Here is an 18,572-nt window from a genome sequence, read left to right as displayed (position 1 = left end):
TTTCAAGCAAGATGAGAAATGCAGTGACACAAAGGCCAAGTGAGGAGGATAAAGTGTCAGATTGTTGTAGTATGATGTGATAGAAATCTACTAAAGATGAGCCATGGCAACAATTCATGGAACTTGATCAACTAGAATGTCTTATAATAAAGCGTATGGGAGTCAAGCTGCTGAAAATGCATCTTTTAGCTTCTAGCAGAGAGCGGGTTGCTAAGTTCCCTCCAGTTTTTTATTTTTTTTTCCCACTCTTACAAAGCAGCTGGGACGCTCTCAGCATGACAGCTTGTTAATGCTGGATTCAAAGGCTTGGGTTGTGAGTAGCAATGGGGATGTCCAACAAAAAGTTCATTAAAAAAATGACACTGAAAAATGCTTGGAACTGCACAGCCATGTGAAAGACTTAGCATGTTTACATGTGCAGCAGTGCTGTCAAATGAGATCAGGTGAAAAGGTGGTCATTTAAAGTCCAATAATCTTTTTATCTATTGTTGAAGTGTTCCCATTGGTCTTTTAATCATGACTATGCTATTTTTAGCCAATAATTTTTAATTGTCGTTTTCTGGGACGTATTTCCTGCAGAGCAGCAGTTTTTCATTAGAAATTAATCTCTTGAGTTGTGGGCAGAACTGTTAGTGCGGAGTAAGCCAGACCCCAATTCCTATCATTCATCTGTTTATACTATCTCACGCTAGCTTACAGCCTCTTATACCCCCAACCTAAAATGTGGATGGATCTATTTGTCTACAAGTGGATGAATCAGAATGGAGTGAAGCAGGAAACTTGTGGCCTGCTGACTTTACCACCTATATCACTGCTACAAGCTTTTTCCAACTGCATTTTTTCATCTGCTCCTGATTCACAACAATTTGAATAAAGAAAAACTCAGAAAAATAATTTTAAGTTGATTTTTTTTTACGGATGTCCTCCATCACCAGAAAAATGCCACAAGAACATGTTAAAAACACCAAAAACACAATTTTTTATTGGAGTAGGTCTTTAAAGTAACATTTGATTCTTTTTTCATGAATGAGATTTTTATGCTTTAATAAATGTATGTTAAGAGTTAAAATAATAATTGACTTTAACTAATTGACTTTTTTGTAAGTTTCTTCCTGGGGTGTTCAGCTGCAAAAAGAAGCTCATCATAACCCTGACCCAGATTGGCCTAAATAAGAAGATATCAGTTTACTTGGAATTTAGCCATGGAGTGGTTCCCCTGTAGTTTTAATGCTGACAGACTTGTTAGCTGACTTAAAGGTTATTTGGGAAATCAAAGAAAACAAACATAACCACAATACATTATTGTCCAAAGTATAAATCATTTAGGAACAAATAACAAAAAGATTGTAAAATGTCTCTTTGATAAACATGCTGAACTCATGGAGTGACAGTCCTGATTTATACAAGCTGAACTAGAGCTGTCTTTTTTTTCTTTGTGCTTTTCATTTTCTCCTAGTCTGAATATCCTTTTGTGCGATACGAAGAACTTTCTGTTGTAACTGCGTAATGTTTCCAGGAGGCTGGTTCTGCTCTGCGTGAAAGCAAACCAAACAGAGGTGAGAATGCATTACCTGCCTATTTAAACTGAGTCACATCGCTGAGTGAGAAAGCACCCTCTGTTTGTGTCATAATTACTCCACCAAAAGTACAGCAGCTTTTCTGAGAAACTCATTTATATCTGATCAAAACCAGTTCTTCTTCAGCTTATGTCGCTTATCGGATCACTTTAAATTAAATACAATAAAGGCCAGTCAAACAGACAAATGAAGGAAACTGGAGACAAAAGTATAATTCTATAACATGAGAAATCAACACCTGTTTTTTTTTTAAATCTAACTTTTAGAATCTTAGATTTAAAACAACAAAACACCATCTTACTAAAGACTTTTGCATAAATATTTATGTTTAGGTTACTGAATCCACTATAAGTGAGCTGATAACCATTCATTCAGTCATATAAGAACTAAGCAGTAAGCTTGGATTCCAGGGTGATCCATTTTCTAAAGCAAAAAGAATTAGAGCTGAGTGAAAAAAAATGTGGTTGTTGCAAAGTATATAAGTTCTAAAGTCTGCATAAGATATAGATGAAGATGTGGTCACATGACCAAATGCTTTCCACTGAAACCTGTTCTTTTAGCAGTGGAGTTTGTCATCATCTTGGCCAGACACTGCGTAACAAAAGACTTCCAGAAGAAGGACGAATAAACCGGACATTTGGTACATAGCCATTAGGTACACCTGTCAATCACCGACCAGAGGAGAAGGCTTAAAAGCGTCTCCTATGGAAACTGATGAGTCACATGACCACATGTTTCATCTATCTGTGTTTACAGTCAGTGGCAACAGTTGGTCTTATTTGGTCTTTTCTTTTATTTTATTTTTCAAAAAAAATTTAAAAAACTTCTTACAAATATATGCTTTCATACACAGAAAAGCCACAAAAGAAACAAGCTGAATGACTTACTGGCTGCTTGAATGCGAGCCTTCCGGCTCACCACTCGCCCAAAAGAATTCTGGGCCATGCACTCATAGTCGCCCTCATCAGTGGAGCCGTCAGACTTGGTCTTCTGGAAGTGAGCGATCAGGAGCGAGCCATTGATGAAGGTGGTGTGATGCTGATCCTGAGGTATGAGCAGGCCGTTGTGCCTCCACTGTGTGGTGATTGGTGGGATTCCATCCACCTGGCAGTGGAGCATGAGAGGCTGCTGCTGCACAGCGATGACGTCACTGGGCTCCAACGTGAAGGCCAGCTCTGCTTCGCACACCACACCTGAGGGAGACACACTCAGTCAGCATATGCTGCAAAATCAGGGGTCTTAGTTTGGAATAAATTCAGTGCCAGGGTCTCCTAAAGGATGCACACTTTCCTTTTGGCCCCTTCGTTGGAGTGGGGTCAAAAGAATTACTATTGGATTTGCTGCACATCTCATCATGTGTTAAAGTAAACAAAACCAGGAATACAATCTCCCAAATTCATGAAGGAGCCAAACCTAATAATAGGAAATCCAACCCCGCAATATAGTGGAGGTCAACATAAAAGTTGAGATTTTCTTTGTTCTTGATTGTTTTTTGCTCATGAAATATTTATCTGCACCATTAACAGCAGCACAACACAAAAGTAACTACAGCTGCAACAGCTCCTACTCTCATATATTTTCAGCCCCTACTAGACCATCCAAGGTCATTCTAACCTGCAGCTTTAGCAAGAGAGATGATCATTTTCATATAATTCACTGAAACAAGAAAGAAGAAAGCTGTTTACGGGCTGATCGCTTCTCACTGGGCCCTGCACCTCATAAATAAATCGCCTTGACTGAGCTACCTTCAGGCTGCCATCACCAGGGAATTAATGGTCTTTATACCAGGTGCATTTAGAGCAAGTGTTCCATTGTGCTGTGACATATGTTTGGACTATTAACCGATGGCTACAACTTTGACACTATGAACACTATTTTCTCCGTTTTTTTCCACTCTTGGGGAGAAAATGTTCTCGCTCAAAACTCCTAGAGGGATAGATTTGTTTTTGCCGATGCTTCCTGTCCATAAAGTTGTGACAAGATCTTACTTTATTCCAGTACTTGTGGTTTCTGATGGTAAACAGGGGACGCAGAAACACCTACTGCTAGTTTTTGTGCCCTCAAAAGCAGTTTAATGACAGTATGTGACAATTAAATGTTCTATATTTTTTAAGACATGAGACTTGATTTGAGATTACAGCAAAAGATTTGACTTAAATTTATCACCAGACTTGAGATTTGACATGAACTTAGACTTGACCTCAGACTTGACTTGGACTTACAAAAGGGGATTTGTGGGTATCTAGAGAAGAGGGTGGATAGGGTGGGTGCACACTAAATAGAGGATGCAAAGGGCTTGATCTGACTTAGTTCTATGAGCGAGAAGCTGAGTGAACAGTCTTGGTATCATGTTTCAGCTGCTGATAATAAGCACTACCAGCCTCTGCCCCGGGCCCTGGAATCTGGTGGGATGGGCCGGAGGAGGGTAACAGAAAAGGGGGAGCAGAGAACAAGGGTCAAAACAGAGAACCTCCAGCTTCATCCCACAAATTCCAAAGAAGAATTTGTTACAGGAGCAGCCACACACCTTCACATATGGAGAGCAATGCAGATAAAAAGCAAAAAAAAAAATCGTCCTCGGTTTTCCCATATGTGAGCCCCTCAGTGGGCATTTAAGTGAAATGGCCATGAGGCCAAAGAGGCATCAGCCCTGCCACTTGTGAAAAACAAGGGGGAGGTGTTGGGGAAATATTTAACTCTTAGCTGGCAGATGGTGAGCCCTCAGTCCGAGCTGCTGCTCTGCAAAATGATGCTGGGCACGCAGCTCCAGCTCCTCTGATCCAGCAAAAGCCACATTTTCATTCCAGAAGCAGGTGGAAGACAAACTTTTACACATGTGGGTCACTTTTTATCCAAGCACTGAAATCTCTTTAGGAGAATTTCCAACACTGAGCCAAATGCTCTGGGACAGATATTAATATTTCACAGAATTAAACACAAAGCCCTGAAACACAAAACTTACCGGTAGATTAAAAGAATGTAGTTTTTTGCTTTTGAAGTTATTTTGTTGCGTGTTTTCTTAGTAAACTATCTTAGTTCATTTGAGCTGAAGTAATTAGACTTACGTCCATTTGGGCACTTTGACATTGTTAAACTTTAATTTCACCGGAGAATAAAGCCTGTTGCCCTCTGACAAACACCAAAGTGACTCCTGGGCGGGTAGAATGTCACAAACAATGCCATGAGAAATGTCAGCGAAAATATTTCTGAGCACAACACTTCATTATGAGGCAGATCCAATAAGATGAGGGAGATACGAAGACAATAAAAAGGTTACAGTCATCTGTCAAAGCTGAGTGTTTTTCAGCACCTAAACCGATTTGTAGAGCAGCTGCAGAAAACAGCAGTCATAATATCCCATCCAAACGCCCTGATGTTCTTACCAGAATATGGGATTACACAAGGGACAAGAGTCAGCGAGGTGTGGTTCACGCTGACTTCAACTCATTTTGACAGATAAGTGAGGTAAGCTGGCACAGGGGGCAAAAACAAACAGATTATAAGAAAGCAGCCTCTCGGAGGCAGATGTGTTCAGCAGGCAGGAGCAGCACTGACAGAGTTCAACCAGCTCCGCAGGCTTCTTCCAGGCTGCAGAGTGAGAATACAACGGGTTACTGACACCACATCATATCGCGTCATGACCCTGTAATAACACCGCTAGGAAATGAGTTACACTGAGCGTAATGCAGGAGGAACAATATGTTGCTTTTGAACCTATTAAAAACCATTAAAACTCAACTTTTGCCTCATGTGCATTTATAAAATTCATCATTTGTAGAAGGAAATTGTTTAGAGATACTCCTGTTGTATCAAATTACTGAGAGGCACACACAAGAGTTGAGCTAAATAGGTATAGTTAAAGGAAAAATACTGATTTTAGTCCATTTGATGATTTCAATTGTCAGGCTTACTCACTACTTCCTTATAATAGCCAAGGCAATCATTTCATACCACCTGGATAGAAGATAAATATACTTTCTGACTAAAACTGATTGCAATCATAATCTATATCTATCTACACTATGTGCTGCTGTGAGTTTTAATTCATCTTTCAACACCTGAAACCTTCACTTTGAATGAGATTTTGACTCACTTTTTGGGCTTCAAAAGTAGAATTTATCCATTTTTCCCTCCGATAAATTTCTATTTAAATACCCACTCCAATTAAAATTGCGTGTTTGGTGTTTTTAACATGTTCTTGTTGCATTTTTATCACAATCAAGGACATGTATTAAGAAAATTAAGCTTAAAATAGAATTTCTGAATGTTCAAATTGTTGTGATCAGTAGCAGACAAATACATGGAGTTTGAAAAAGCTTGTAAGTGTGATGTACACGACGGCAAACCACAACCTCCATGCTCTACTCCATTCTGATTAATCCATGACTACATCCATGTACGTCTTTGTTTTCTTCCTCTGAGCTAGCATTTGGCTTAAAACTGTATGGCTGGATAGCTCCAAGTTTGATTGTGAGAAACTACGTCCTAGAAAACGACACAGGTTTTTTTTGGTTTGAAATAAAAGCAGCATAATGATAATGAAAAGACCACTGGGAGCGCTTTTACAATAGATCAAAAGATGATTGGAGTGGGACTTTAAAGATTATTAATCAAAGCTTTATCAATGCTCATCATGCACAGTTCATATGTGTTGGATGTGACAAGTTTGGAGGTGTTGAGAAAAACAGATCTTAAATATTGAGCACAAAGATTCTAAGGAATCTAGTTGGTGAGTTGGAGTGAAAGTAGGGCAGCTGTTGCGCTGTTTTCTTCTCTCTGCCATTTAAGCAGAGCAGGAGAATATAGACTTTTAACACGCAGGATGTGTTGGTATTACAGTGATGATCATTATAGCAGCTTTGCATTGATTATAAAGGAGTTTGCAGACAGTCTAAGAGGGATGCAGCTTTGACCTCTGAGTTTGTGCAGCGTTATCAGACAGGTGGGTGATACTGCATGAGGTTTTTCAAAGTAAACAACTGTTAAGATGAAATGTCTTTACATTAAATCCAGAGTGTGATTAACCGCAGTTTTAGTTAAAGCTTTTTTTTTGAATCCCAAGCAAATGTGATGAAGATATTCAGCCTAATCATTCTTTCACTCCTATCAACACGGCTTAAAGACATAAAAGTGCTTTTATCTGAACCTAATCTGCTCTCTGAGGAAGACAAGCACTTAAAAAGCCTTCATTTCTCCAGTGCGATGGGTAGATTGGAAGTGCATCCATCACATAGTGTGTGTTTCTGACGGTTTTGTTTCCAATCCTCTGAGCGTGCGTGTTATGAACCATGAGCCTTTATATGATTCCAGTGGGGCCTTTGTGGGTCCCTGTGTGGTACGCTTTGCAAATACTCAATACTCTCTCCAGCCTTTGATATGAGGGGCCCCCACATAGAGAGGGAAAGTGACTGTCATAGGGAACAAAGGGATGCAGAGGAAAATTTGAAAAGGAGGAGAGAGACAGCCTTGACATTTAATCTGTACAAATATTCTCCCCAGCAGGCAATAACCACAGTCTTTTAATCTATTCTCAGAGCAATAACCACGTCATTTCACCCAGCCACAGGGTGGTGCGCTCTAATGACTGACCAGTCAATAAATCCATCTACTTTGGAAGTCCCCTGATTTAAAATTAAACTCCACTTAGGAGAGGGAATTTTAAGTTTCACCAAAGAAAGCTTTTTTGTGCAGATTTGGGGGTTTATTTTGTGCTACTTCTTCTAAGAAACATTCTAACATCCAATCTAAACAAATGTGCAAACTAAGTCCTGACTCAGCTGCATCGTGGAGCTATTCCTCGCACATCAGTTAACCCCATACAAGCTCCTAACGTCAACACAAACCCAAAACAGTGGCTTCTGATTTGAGATTGTATGGTCTTTGCACGCACGTGACATTATAGTGTGTAAGAGCACCAAATCCTGCACCACGCAAACCGGCTCCGTGCGCCCTGCTCATCATGGGCTCCTGCGTCCACACTGGCATTTGCAGCCGGAGGAGAGCGGCCAAGTTCACGGCGCGCTGCCATCCTCACATGCTGCTTGCAGCGTGCAGCGCTCTGGGCTGATTCCCGTCATGATAGAGGCACTTACCGATTAAAGCATTAAGGAGAACTCCCAGAAAGCACGGAACATGGCGCAGCCGCCGCCGTGTGGGTGCCATTTAAACCCCCTCCCCTACCAAAAAAAAAAAAATACTCCAGCAAAGAACAACGTGGTGGGAGACAAACGGCGGATTTTTCAAAAAACACACTGAACAGAAGAGCAAAAATAGGAAATATCCAGCTGCAGCTACGACATGTCCCCACATCCAGAGCTACAAACTAGTGGTTCGAAGGCGATCTCGCCATTTTTTGTGTATCCATCTATGTGGAGTCAGTCAGCATCCCAGCTTCTCTATCCTCCTCACACACTGCTGTATCCTAAAGACTGCCTCTGTGGAGGGCTCTGTCTTTCTCTGACACACACGCGCACACATGCGCACACCATCTCTCTCACGCGCGCGCGCGCGTACTGGATCTCTTTTTGGAACAAAAGAGCCGACTGCTGACTGTTTTTGCTCTCAACGCTGGGATCTGGGATTCAAACCGTGTTCATATCTGGATTTGAGTCCAACACTGCGCCTGTTGGAAGCAGCAGTGATGCTAATTATACCAATAAAAATGAACCCTTTCAATTCTTCTGACATTTTAGGTGGCATCGTTAATTGCAGCTGGAATGATGACTCTGACCCATCAATTGGAACATACCAATATTGACCCCCCCCCCCCCCCCCCCCGCGAAGAAAAAAGATAATGCCCCTCCCCCCAAAAAACAAAACAAAAAAAGTATCATTTTTAAATAAACAAACAAAATCGTTCAACAAACTTTTACAAAGAACATTCTTCAAACATTTGATCTTAAATTCTTCTTGGAAAAAAAAAACATTTTTCGGAGTAGTAACAAGGATAAAATTAAAGAATCAGAAAATTTGTGAGATGGTTCTGCATCTTATTTAAAGCTGATGGTTCAGCTCATGTGAACCTGAGATGATAAATCTAGTAGAACCGCTGGCACTTGGCTGCAACAAAGAGGGCTTATATTGAGAGTGCTTCAGCTCCCTCTAGTGGACTAAGTATGCATGTCCTGTACATAAAAAAAGTCTATTATGATTATAAGCAACTACACTGTCAAGAAGATGGTATCATCTTCTAACATCCTTATCATTTTTTCCTAATTTTCTTATCACTGTTGTACTTTATATCTGAAATCTCGGTTTGATGTATCTGTGTTTTGTATTTTGTATTCCATTCCATTTTTAATGCATGAAATAAACTAATGAAATCAAAAAAAAAAAAAAAACGTTTTCAATATAAAAATCCATCCATTCATTTTCCACACCTGCTTAATCCCTTTTGGTGTCACAGGGTTGCTTGAGCCTATCCCAACTACTGTTGGGCCACGGTAGGAAACACACCCAGAGCAGGTTCTGTCACAGGGACACACACTCACACAAAACACATTCACACCTAGGGACAGTCTACCCAAGACCTCAACCTAAGCAGCATGCTTTTGGACGGTTTTTGGAAGGAAGTTGGAGTGCCTGGAGAAAAGCCACAGATGCATGGGGCCAACATGCAAATGCCATGCAGAAACAACAATGCTACATTTTACTGGGATTTTTCTTTGAATCTTTTCATTTCTTTTCCGAAATGGTTGCTGGTAAAACCCGATCGTGTTTTTTTTCCGCCCTAAGACACTTTAAACTGTTACTGATATTTTTTTCTCTGAGATGACTGTGATCTGTTTTCTTTTCTTTAACAGCAACATTTTTAATAACATTTTAATACCAATTTCCTGGCAATTAAAGTATTAAAGTTAATTTTGTAATGTATTGGGAGCCTGCAAAATTAGCTACCTAAATAATTAAATGAAGCTCCGCCTTGGCTTTAGCTGCTTACACAGTGATAATTAGTTTCACCAGTAGCGCCTTAGGGTGGCTATATCAATTTCAGAGGTTATTTTTTAGTGTAATGACTACTTCTGCTGTGGTCTTAAATAATTAATAATTTAAAGGGGTGTTATTTAACATAATTATGTATCGTTTTTTTTTTATTTTTGACTTTTTACCAAAATTGAAAGTTTTGTTAATTCTTTTACCACTGAGGACCATCATTAAAGGATTAAACAGGCTTTTTTGCCAAAGTCCTTGCTGTCCTGGGTTATTATTCAGGGAGTTTGGGATTTGTGTCTTCCATTAAGTCATAAAAGGAGCTACTGTATCATCTGAAAACACCAGCTGTGATTAAGATGGTGCACCACTTATGGGCATCAATGGTATTTGTTTTATCTGCTTAGTGGTGGCTTTTAAAACAGAGAGAGCCACACATCCCATTAACCTGTGCCATCTTGGTATAATTTGGATCTTGTGGTTTATGAGCTGTTATTAGCGTTCCCAAAGCTATTCTGTAGAAGACTATGCTCATGTGCATTTAAATAGCACAGGGTCTGTGTGCAGGAATTTGGTTATAAATGAAACAATGGAGCACATGAACAATGTAAAAATATCATAGTGAAATCTAACACATTCATGTTTATTTTTTATTTAGTTTTTGTGTGTACAAGAAAACTACGACAGAGTATTAGGGCCACCAAAAAAAAAAAAAAGCCACCAAAAAAAAAAAAAAGAAAAAAGTAAAATTACGAGTTTTTATCTCGTAAATTTCGGAGATAAAAACTCGTAAATTTATGAGAAAAAAACTCGTAATTTTACAAGATTTTAAGTCGTAAATTTATGAGAAAAACACTCGTAAATTTACGATATTAAGTGGAAGTGAGCATGCAGAGCAGCAGGTGAACGCCCCGCAGCAACAGAGCAGACCGACTAAACTTTGTTGAACAGGTGATCTGAATGAGCTTGAACGCTCCAAATATCTGGAAGCTCATTTGTTTGATTTACAATTTATTAAAGTTTTATTTATTGATGGTTGGTTTGCAGGATCTCTGCAGCCCGATGAAGCCATCGGTGTCCCTGCAGCTTTCCACTTCAATCCTTTCTTCCTCCACCCAAAGCAAGATCTCTTGGTTTGTGTGACGCTTCCATCTGTGGAGGAGGATCACTTTTTTTTTTGGCATTTTCAACGTTCTAATGCTAATATAATAAACTATTTTCATTCATCTTTGTTGTTTGATGATATAACGGGACGTTTACTTCCGCATTGGTGTTCGGATCTGATGACAGGTTCATGACGTAAGGTGACAGATGAACTTCAGGGTTTGTGAATGAAAAGGAGAATAAAAGCTGCAACGATCCTCTGCACCCAAACGTGTCTCTGAGCTCCTTATTTTACATATGAAAGTCCGCTTTACTGACACCAAACCCCGGAAAGACGGCTACACGGAAAATAATCTGATTTTGAGTCGCCAAAAGACTCAGAATCTCTTTGTTTTAAACCTATAATCCGGAAATAAAGCTTCACAAAAGGCTCCACATATTTCATCTTCAAGCTAGGCTCCGATAAACAGACAACTTCGGTGTTTTCTCCTTGTTAATCTATGACTTTTTTTCTCGTAAATTTACGAGAAAAAAACTCGTAAATTTACGAGATAAAATGTTGTAATTTTACTTTTTTTTTTTTTTTTGGTGGCCCTAATACTCCGTCGTAGAAAACGATTATTTACAACCCTGTTATTTTAATAAAAGAAAAAGTTCCCATTCACTGTCTTTTTTGTGTGTAATAGATAGCATCTATAAAACCATGTACATTTCCCTCTTAATGTACATATTTGCTCATTTGTTCATGAAACAATTTTCAAATTTCAATCCAGTTTTTATAATTATTCAAGCAAACTTTCAAGTTTATGCATTTATCATGACTCTTTTAGGGGTCTGAAACTCTTTGAATTAGGGGCCAATATTTTCTCACTGTTTATCACTGTTCAAATGATACTAAAAAAGCTGCTGGTGCTTTTATTTTATATACTGTGAAATGCAAAACCGCAAAGAGACAGTTCAAATTGTTTGCAGCTTATCATTGTAAAAGTTAACTAAGTCTCATATGAACTAGAAACAAAGCTTTGTTTTCTGAGTAGATACTGTATGTACATACTTAAAAATTTAAAACACAAAAATGGGGATTCAAACTTAGGTTAAAGAATTTTATGGACAGTAGACAATCCCTAATTTTATTTAAACACGTTTACCTTATTTACTGCATACTACAACAAAAACAAGCAAAAAGCTGTATTCACCCTCATCTTTTGTCTCACAACTAAATCAATTCCCTTCTTTATTGTCATTCATGCTGCAAGTTTCTTCTGCTTTTCATGCTGATTCTTTGTGAGGCTTTACTTCTGATCTCCATAGCTGTGATGTTCACAGAGCTGCACACCTTTTTAATTGTTTGTTGTTTTAAGAATTTTCTTATTTAAAACATTATAGAATTTTCAACAAATACTGAATCTTTTAATCTGGTCTTAACATAAGGGAGGTCTGTACAAATTTTAAAAATTAACATATTTTTCAGACTACACAGTGCATCAAGGGTAACAAAACAGGTAGAAAAGTCCAAATTTATTCAACTCATTCACAAATATTTGCAGCACAGACCATTGTTAAAAGCTCCTGACTGCAGTACCCATAACTCCTCATTAAATCATCATGTGGTGTGGCTTGGCCTTGGTAGTTTACCAAAGTGGAAGACTTTAAAAAAAAATTTAGGCGCTGTGTGCCACATAAAATCAATCAATCAATGACACTAGCAACCACTATAATTAATGCATTTACTTCAAAAGTAAGTCACCTCTGTTAAACGTTATGTGCTATTTTGTGTTTTGGGGAAAACATTCTCATTATGTTTATGTTTAATTTATTTATTCATATTTATTTATACACTAATATTTTATTTAAATGTATCACAGTAACATTGGCGATGAAAGATATATATATGTATATCTATATATGTATATATATATATATATATATATATATATATATATATATATATACATATAGATATATATATATATATATATATATATATAGATATTTAATTTTATTATTACGCATAACATACGTTATGTTGTAATAGTGTCCATAAGTTATTACTTACTTTTTTACTTTTTCTATTTTTGCACATTTTGTATTTGTATTTTTGCACATTTTGAACACCCCTCATTCTTTTGCACATTGCTGTCATTCTTCTCTGCTTTTTGAACTGCTGTAACAATTGAATTTCCCCAATGTGGGATCAATAAAGGATATCTCTATCTCTATGGCTCCTGCTGGGTCAGTTTGAAATGAAACGAATGAATGATTGTAATTTTAATAAAACTCAAATAAGTCCCAAAAGCCCCCAAACGTTTCTACATAAAAATATCAAGTTAAGACTAGACTCCTGGAATATTAAAAACCGTGACAAATAAAATAAATGTAAGTGTAATTGGATGCAATCAAGGTGAATTTTTGAATGACCATTAGGTGGCGACGTCACGTTGGCCATCAGAGCCTGAGCTCCGCGACTCTCATGATCTCATTAACGGAAATGGGCTTAAATGTAACATAACAACATGACGACTCCAGGATGCTCTGTTTACATTAGACCACGACTACACACACGTGCACATGTATGTATTTACACTTACACACACTCGTGCTTTTGGCCAACAGAAAAAAAAAACCTCGCCCCTCCCCTTTACGTCTTCTCGGAGCCCAGCAGCAGCAGCGACAGCAGTGGTTTACAGTTTCTCTTATAGTTTTGTTTGAACCTAAACATGACCCGCAGTTCACCCCCCTGACCTGACCTGGTTCCGAACTGTTCCGTCGGACCCACGCTCGTATGCTTCGCCTTCTTTATTTTCAGAGCGACCAGAGGCAGCGGCTTCTTCCTCTGAGCCTGTCTGCGGGAAAGGTGAAGCCGCCATCGGTTCACCGTTAGCCGCGATGAGGCGGATAACGGGAAACGCCAAGGAGGAAACTTTGATCGAGCTGCAGAGCGCCGCAGACTCACAGATTACAGGTGATGTCACTCTCAGATGATCTCGGGGAATGAACGGGTTCTGCGCGCTGTCTGCATTATAATGTCTGCTTCTGTCAGCCGACTCTCTCGTGGGTTTAGTGGCGCTGTTGCCGGACAGGAGCCACGTTTCTGATGAATCTGGATCCCAGATGATCTGGGCTATATTGTACCAAATCAGCAAGCAGTAAAACCCAATGGAAAGCGCACTGAAGTCATTCGAAAATGTGTTGGGAGGGCTACAGCAAATGAATGACTTATGGGAAGCAGCAAGAGCAACCACACATTCTTATTATTCCTTTTCTCTTTAGATCTTTTCTTAGAGATTAGTGCAGTAAATGATGCAAACAGGTTCCATCACATGACTGTCAAGATGGTTTTGGTCCAGTTTTCACTCATCATCATGTTTCTCTTTCATTCTGCACATTGAGTTGCTTGGTGGGGTTGAGGTGGGTGTTTGGGGAAACTACCAGCTTTATTGTGATTTTTTTTTTCTTTCCCAAGATATCCTTCTTAAATTCATCTGTGAGTGATCACCTCAGTGGTTTGCTTTTGAAACCCTTTTGAAGGAATAGACTAGAAGAGTGGAAGAACATACAATGATAACAGCATAGAACACCACCTAAAGCAAAGATGTGCATGGAAGGTATAATTACTGTGTTTTAAGGGATTTAACCACTTATTGTTAAATCTCAAGGAGACCTCACTTCCAAAGAGAAAACCAAACTTTTTAAACAGTTTTGTTTAGGGAGGCAGATTTATCTGACCTTGTGTTGACAGTTCTTTTTTCCTCCTATTAGTTTGTTATTTTAACTTTTCTGTTTTTCATTTATGTCCTTTTTTAGGTTCATTTACCCTTGGAAAACGTAAAACAAATAAACTATCTTTGCAGGAGCCAAAATGTACAGTGAAAAAATGAACCATTGCATTTTTTGGTAGTTTTCTTACAATGATGTATAAATATATATATATATATATATATATATATATATATATATATATATATATATATATATATATATATATATATATATATATATATATATATATATATATATATATATATATATATATATATATATATATATAAATGTAAGCTTAAAACCACACTGCTGATATCCTTATTCAGGATCAGGAGCAAAGCCAGTATTTGAAAGAGCTCTCAGCTGTGATGCAGCAACTGAAATGTTATTTTGGGTTTGTGAACAGCTGGAAGCTAGTGGGAGAGCATGTAAACAAAGGCATGATGGGATATCAGCCTAGGCTTACTTTCGCGCCATTGTTTTTTGTAAAACAGAAATAAACACGCAATCAATGGAACGGACTGAGGCGTAATTAGATGACAGAAGTGCGTCAAACAGAAACCTTTACCCGTCAGAGGCTTCACCAGAAAAGTGGCCTCTGCACTCTTTATAAATGCAAAAGTAAAATACCTGTCAAATATCGTGGTGATCTAGTAAATAAATTCAGTAAAAGTTTCATCAACATCGGAAAAGACACAGAAAACTGCGATAAATGGTTACCTTAAATGTTCACTAAAAAGCTCATGGCAGCTCACGTAAATGAACAAAACAAGTAGAACCATTTATGCATTTAACCAATCGAATTGAGACCTTCATGTTGATGACCAATCAAATGGAGCCCTTTTATGTGAGATGCTCGAGGGTCATTTGGAGTTTAATCTAAGTTCTGTTGACTTTTATTTAAATAAAGCTGTTGCAGAGAAATGGAAATGATGTTTAAGTTGCTTTGTTTTGCAGCTTTTTCATTCATTGCAAATTATATAATCCTTCTTACTATTATCGCACGTTGCATGTTGTCCTCAAGTTGTGCAGCCCTGATCAACACGTTTTCTTTTGGACATCCATTCAGTTGTAGAGATAAAAACAAGCACCAAGTATTTGAATTTCTTCCAAACACATGATTCTATCTCTAAATCATCACTGAGAAGAAAACCAAAAACCCCCCGTAAATAATTCCCAGCATCCACTGTGACAATACACGCTTAGATATCTTGGTCCAAAGCATTCCTGCATACATTTTGATCATTTTTTATGGTAATTGTTGCGTTGCAATAAGAGACTTCTATCACGTTATCTTGGGTGAGTCATGGGGTCTTTATAGAGGCTTTTTGTTCAGGCTCTTATCAGGACAGCCCTTCAGGAGCCCACTAGCGAAGACAAAAAGGAAGCAGAGGAAAATCCTGTCCATCTTTTGTGTTTGGGGGGAACTACCTTGTTCGCAGCTGCCCAAACACAGTTTTATAGACAGCTCTTACTGGCCTACTGCCTCTAGATGAACAGCAAATGAAGCTGAACGCCACGCTCTGTTTTTGTTGTCGACCCAATGCTTGATTGCACCTCGTGTTTGGTGAAATCCTTGTCGGTACGTCTCGAGGGCTCAGTCATAGAGTGGATCTCATTGAATAACCCCTCACCACCTCTTTAATTGCTCACATTTCAGAGATTTATAACTTCCGATGGTGATCTCAATCTGATCTGTGTAGCCTGGCAGATGAAGTCATCCTTTAGGCAGAGGTGAAACAGAGCAAAGGAGTTGCTATGGAAACAGGCTTTGTGATTCTATTACCCCATTTAGTGGAGTGCTGTTAAATCACAGAGAAAAAACAACTTAGACCTAAACAAACAACTACTGTGGTGCAAATAAACTATCGTGGCATAGAAAGGAAATTTTCCGGGTCATGTTTTCAAGAAGATGGATTTCCTGGTCTAAAATGAGACGTGCACTGCCTGATATATCTCTTCTGAGTTGACCTGTTTGCTTCGCCTGCCATGGAACATGAAGAAAAACAAACAGCCTCACAGGCCGGTGAATGATGTTTTATATAAGCGAGCTCCTTGTGCAGCTCAGCCTGCAGAGGCTAATGTTTATGCTTGACAACATGGTTTCTATGCACAATATTTTAGAGAAAAATCAAATTTTTTTGTTTTTAAAGACTAAAATATATATACCTTTGGAAAGATTAAAAAAAACCTTTTTCCTTTCCCAGTTGTTCTTTACAACAGTTGTTCTCTTCTATCCAGGAGATGTTTTCTTCTCTCGGTTGGAATCTCTTTTACTCGAGGTTTCCTGGATTTGCAGCAGAAGTAATAATAGATGTCCTGATCATGAGAGGAAATCGTGTTTCCTAGTGATAGAACAAGCCGGGTATTTTTTCGACATGTTTTGGCGCATTGTCAATGTGTTTGCTCCCCTCAACAGCTTTAATGTATGCAGTTTCGGTTTCTCATAAAATGTTTGCATTTACAATATTTACTTGTTTTTGCGTTCGTGATTTAGTTTCTGAGACTTCCCTGTGCAAAATTTCAGACATATATGAACAGTGTTTGTTTTTTTTTTGTGCACATTTTCTCTGCAAACAGGTTAAACTGACATGACAGGAAATGAGGGGTGCAAGATAGCGATAAGACCGAGCGTGCTCCGTTCAAGCTCAGGATGTTGTGGCCATGCTGTAGCATGGTACACACTGGGCTGACTTAATGGTTGACATAATCTTATGATATGAAATTCAGTTCTTGAATTGCAGTCCTCCTTCTTTACATGCGAGACTCCAACTTTCTGTTAGTTAAAAAGAAAAAAAAGTTTTCCGAATTTTTTTAAAAACTGCATTGATACTCATATTTCAAACTCTGCAACTCTACGTCTCCATTCACTTCAATCTGAGAAGTCGTCCGTTCCTGGCCCATGTGGCATTAATCATATTCCTGGTTGAAGGGAAGTTGTATTTCAAGCTTTGACATGTAACCCCCCCCCATAGAGAGAAGGTTATGTTGACATAATCTGATGTTTTATTTGGTGGTTCAAGGCCACACACCTCTTTGAGTTGAGAACAACCACAAAAATAGGCAGTAAAGCATTTGACAGTAACATGGAGAGCTACTGTAGAGCTGACACCCACAGACTTTACCTGAGTCACAGAAGAAAATATTTGGTTGATACTGGCTGCTTTTTTAGTTTGCTACTGCTTCTTGCATTGAAGCCCCAATACAAATCAATCAGAGAACCTCTTCAATGTCTTTTTTTAAATGAATCAAAGCCCCAATCTGCAACTATGGATTCCTCTTAGAAAAATGTATACTACAAGTTTACATACAATATTTTTAACCAAATAATTTGTATCTGTTTGTTCTTTGAAGCTGGTCCAGCTGTGTTGACTGCTTTCAGGATAAACCTGCACTCAGGTATGGGCAGAGCTCGGGGATACGCCGCACCTGTCTGTCTGTCCTCTCGTCATGTTGTACTCGCCATCACTCATGTCAGTTCTGTCATCAGCAGTGGATTTAGCTTTCTACTGTGTTTAATGTAAATATAAATATACAAAATACACAAATAAATTAATTCATATTTTGAGGTAAAGGAAAAAAAGAGTATTAAACTAAATTACTAGACAGTAACAAAGCCAACATTCAGGGTATCTGGAAGACATTGAATAATATAATTGGGCGTAGTAAAAACACTTCATCTTATCCCGAGTATTTTGTGGAAGATGGCATGGTTATTAGTGACAAAGAAGAAATTGCAGATAGACTTAAAAGTTTTTTTGTTAATATCAGAACTGAACTAGCCAGAAAAATTGATGAATCTCCGTGCAATTTGATTGAAATAAATTCCAAAACAATGTTTCTCATGCCTACTAATGAGAAAGAGGTATTGGAGACCATCAGGACATGAAGCAATAAAAAAATCACAGGATGCGAATGGTGTTGATATGAGAACAATTCAAAATTTTGCTGAAGCTATTATCAAACCACTTACACATATTTTCAACTTGTCATTTAAAAGCGGACAGTTTCCCACCAAAATGAAAACTGCCAAAGTAATTCCTTTATTTAAAACAGGAGATAACCAATTTCTTTATTGCCTCAGCTTTCAAAAATATTAGAGAAACTATTTAATTCAAGATAACTTAACTTTATAGAGAAAAACAATCTGCTATTCAACAGTCAATACAGCTTCCAACCAGGAAGATCTACATCACTTGG

At 38.3% G+C, this 18,572-nt stretch overlaps 2 protein-coding genes across 3 annotated transcripts in view; one reads left to right on the top strand and one right to left on the bottom strand.

The window, feature by feature from the left end:
• Window positions 1-8,323, bottom strand: part of igdcc3 (immunoglobulin superfamily DCC subclass member 3) — a 63,971-nt gene extending 55,648 nt beyond the window's left edge. Inside the window, exons 1-2 of the mRNA XM_004067122.4 lie at window positions 7,670-8,323; window positions 2,465-2,770 (exon numbers count right to left, since the gene is read on the bottom strand). Of these exons, the coding sequence (XP_004067170.1) occupies window positions 2,465-2,770; window positions 7,670-7,739 (376 nt within the window). The 5' untranslated portion in view covers window positions 7,740-8,323. The remainder of the gene's footprint in view (window positions 1-2,464; window positions 2,771-7,669) is intronic.
• Window positions 8,324-13,247: 4,924 nt separating this feature from the next.
• LOC101167353 (anoctamin-5) overlaps window positions 13,248-18,572 on the top strand; it is a 29,015-nt gene continuing 23,690 nt past the window's right edge. The window contains exons 1-2 of one of the 2 annotated variants that reach the window (XM_011489726.3): window positions 13,248-13,572; window positions 17,727-17,771. In XM_011489726.3, coding sequence (XP_011488028.1) covers window positions 13,497-13,572; window positions 17,727-17,771 — 121 coding nt within the window. In that variant the 5' untranslated portion in view covers window positions 13,248-13,496. The remainder of the gene's footprint in view (window positions 13,573-17,726; window positions 17,772-18,572) is intronic. The other variant, XM_004067123.4, reaches the window with a different exon arrangement.

This window comes from Oryzias latipes, chromosome 3 (assembly GCF_002234675.1).
Source record: "Oryzias latipes chromosome 3, ASM223467v1".
Lineage (NCBI taxonomy): Eukaryota > Metazoa > Chordata > Actinopteri > Beloniformes > Adrianichthyidae > Oryzias > Oryzias latipes.
This window is presented reverse-complemented; position numbering and strand designations above follow the sequence as displayed.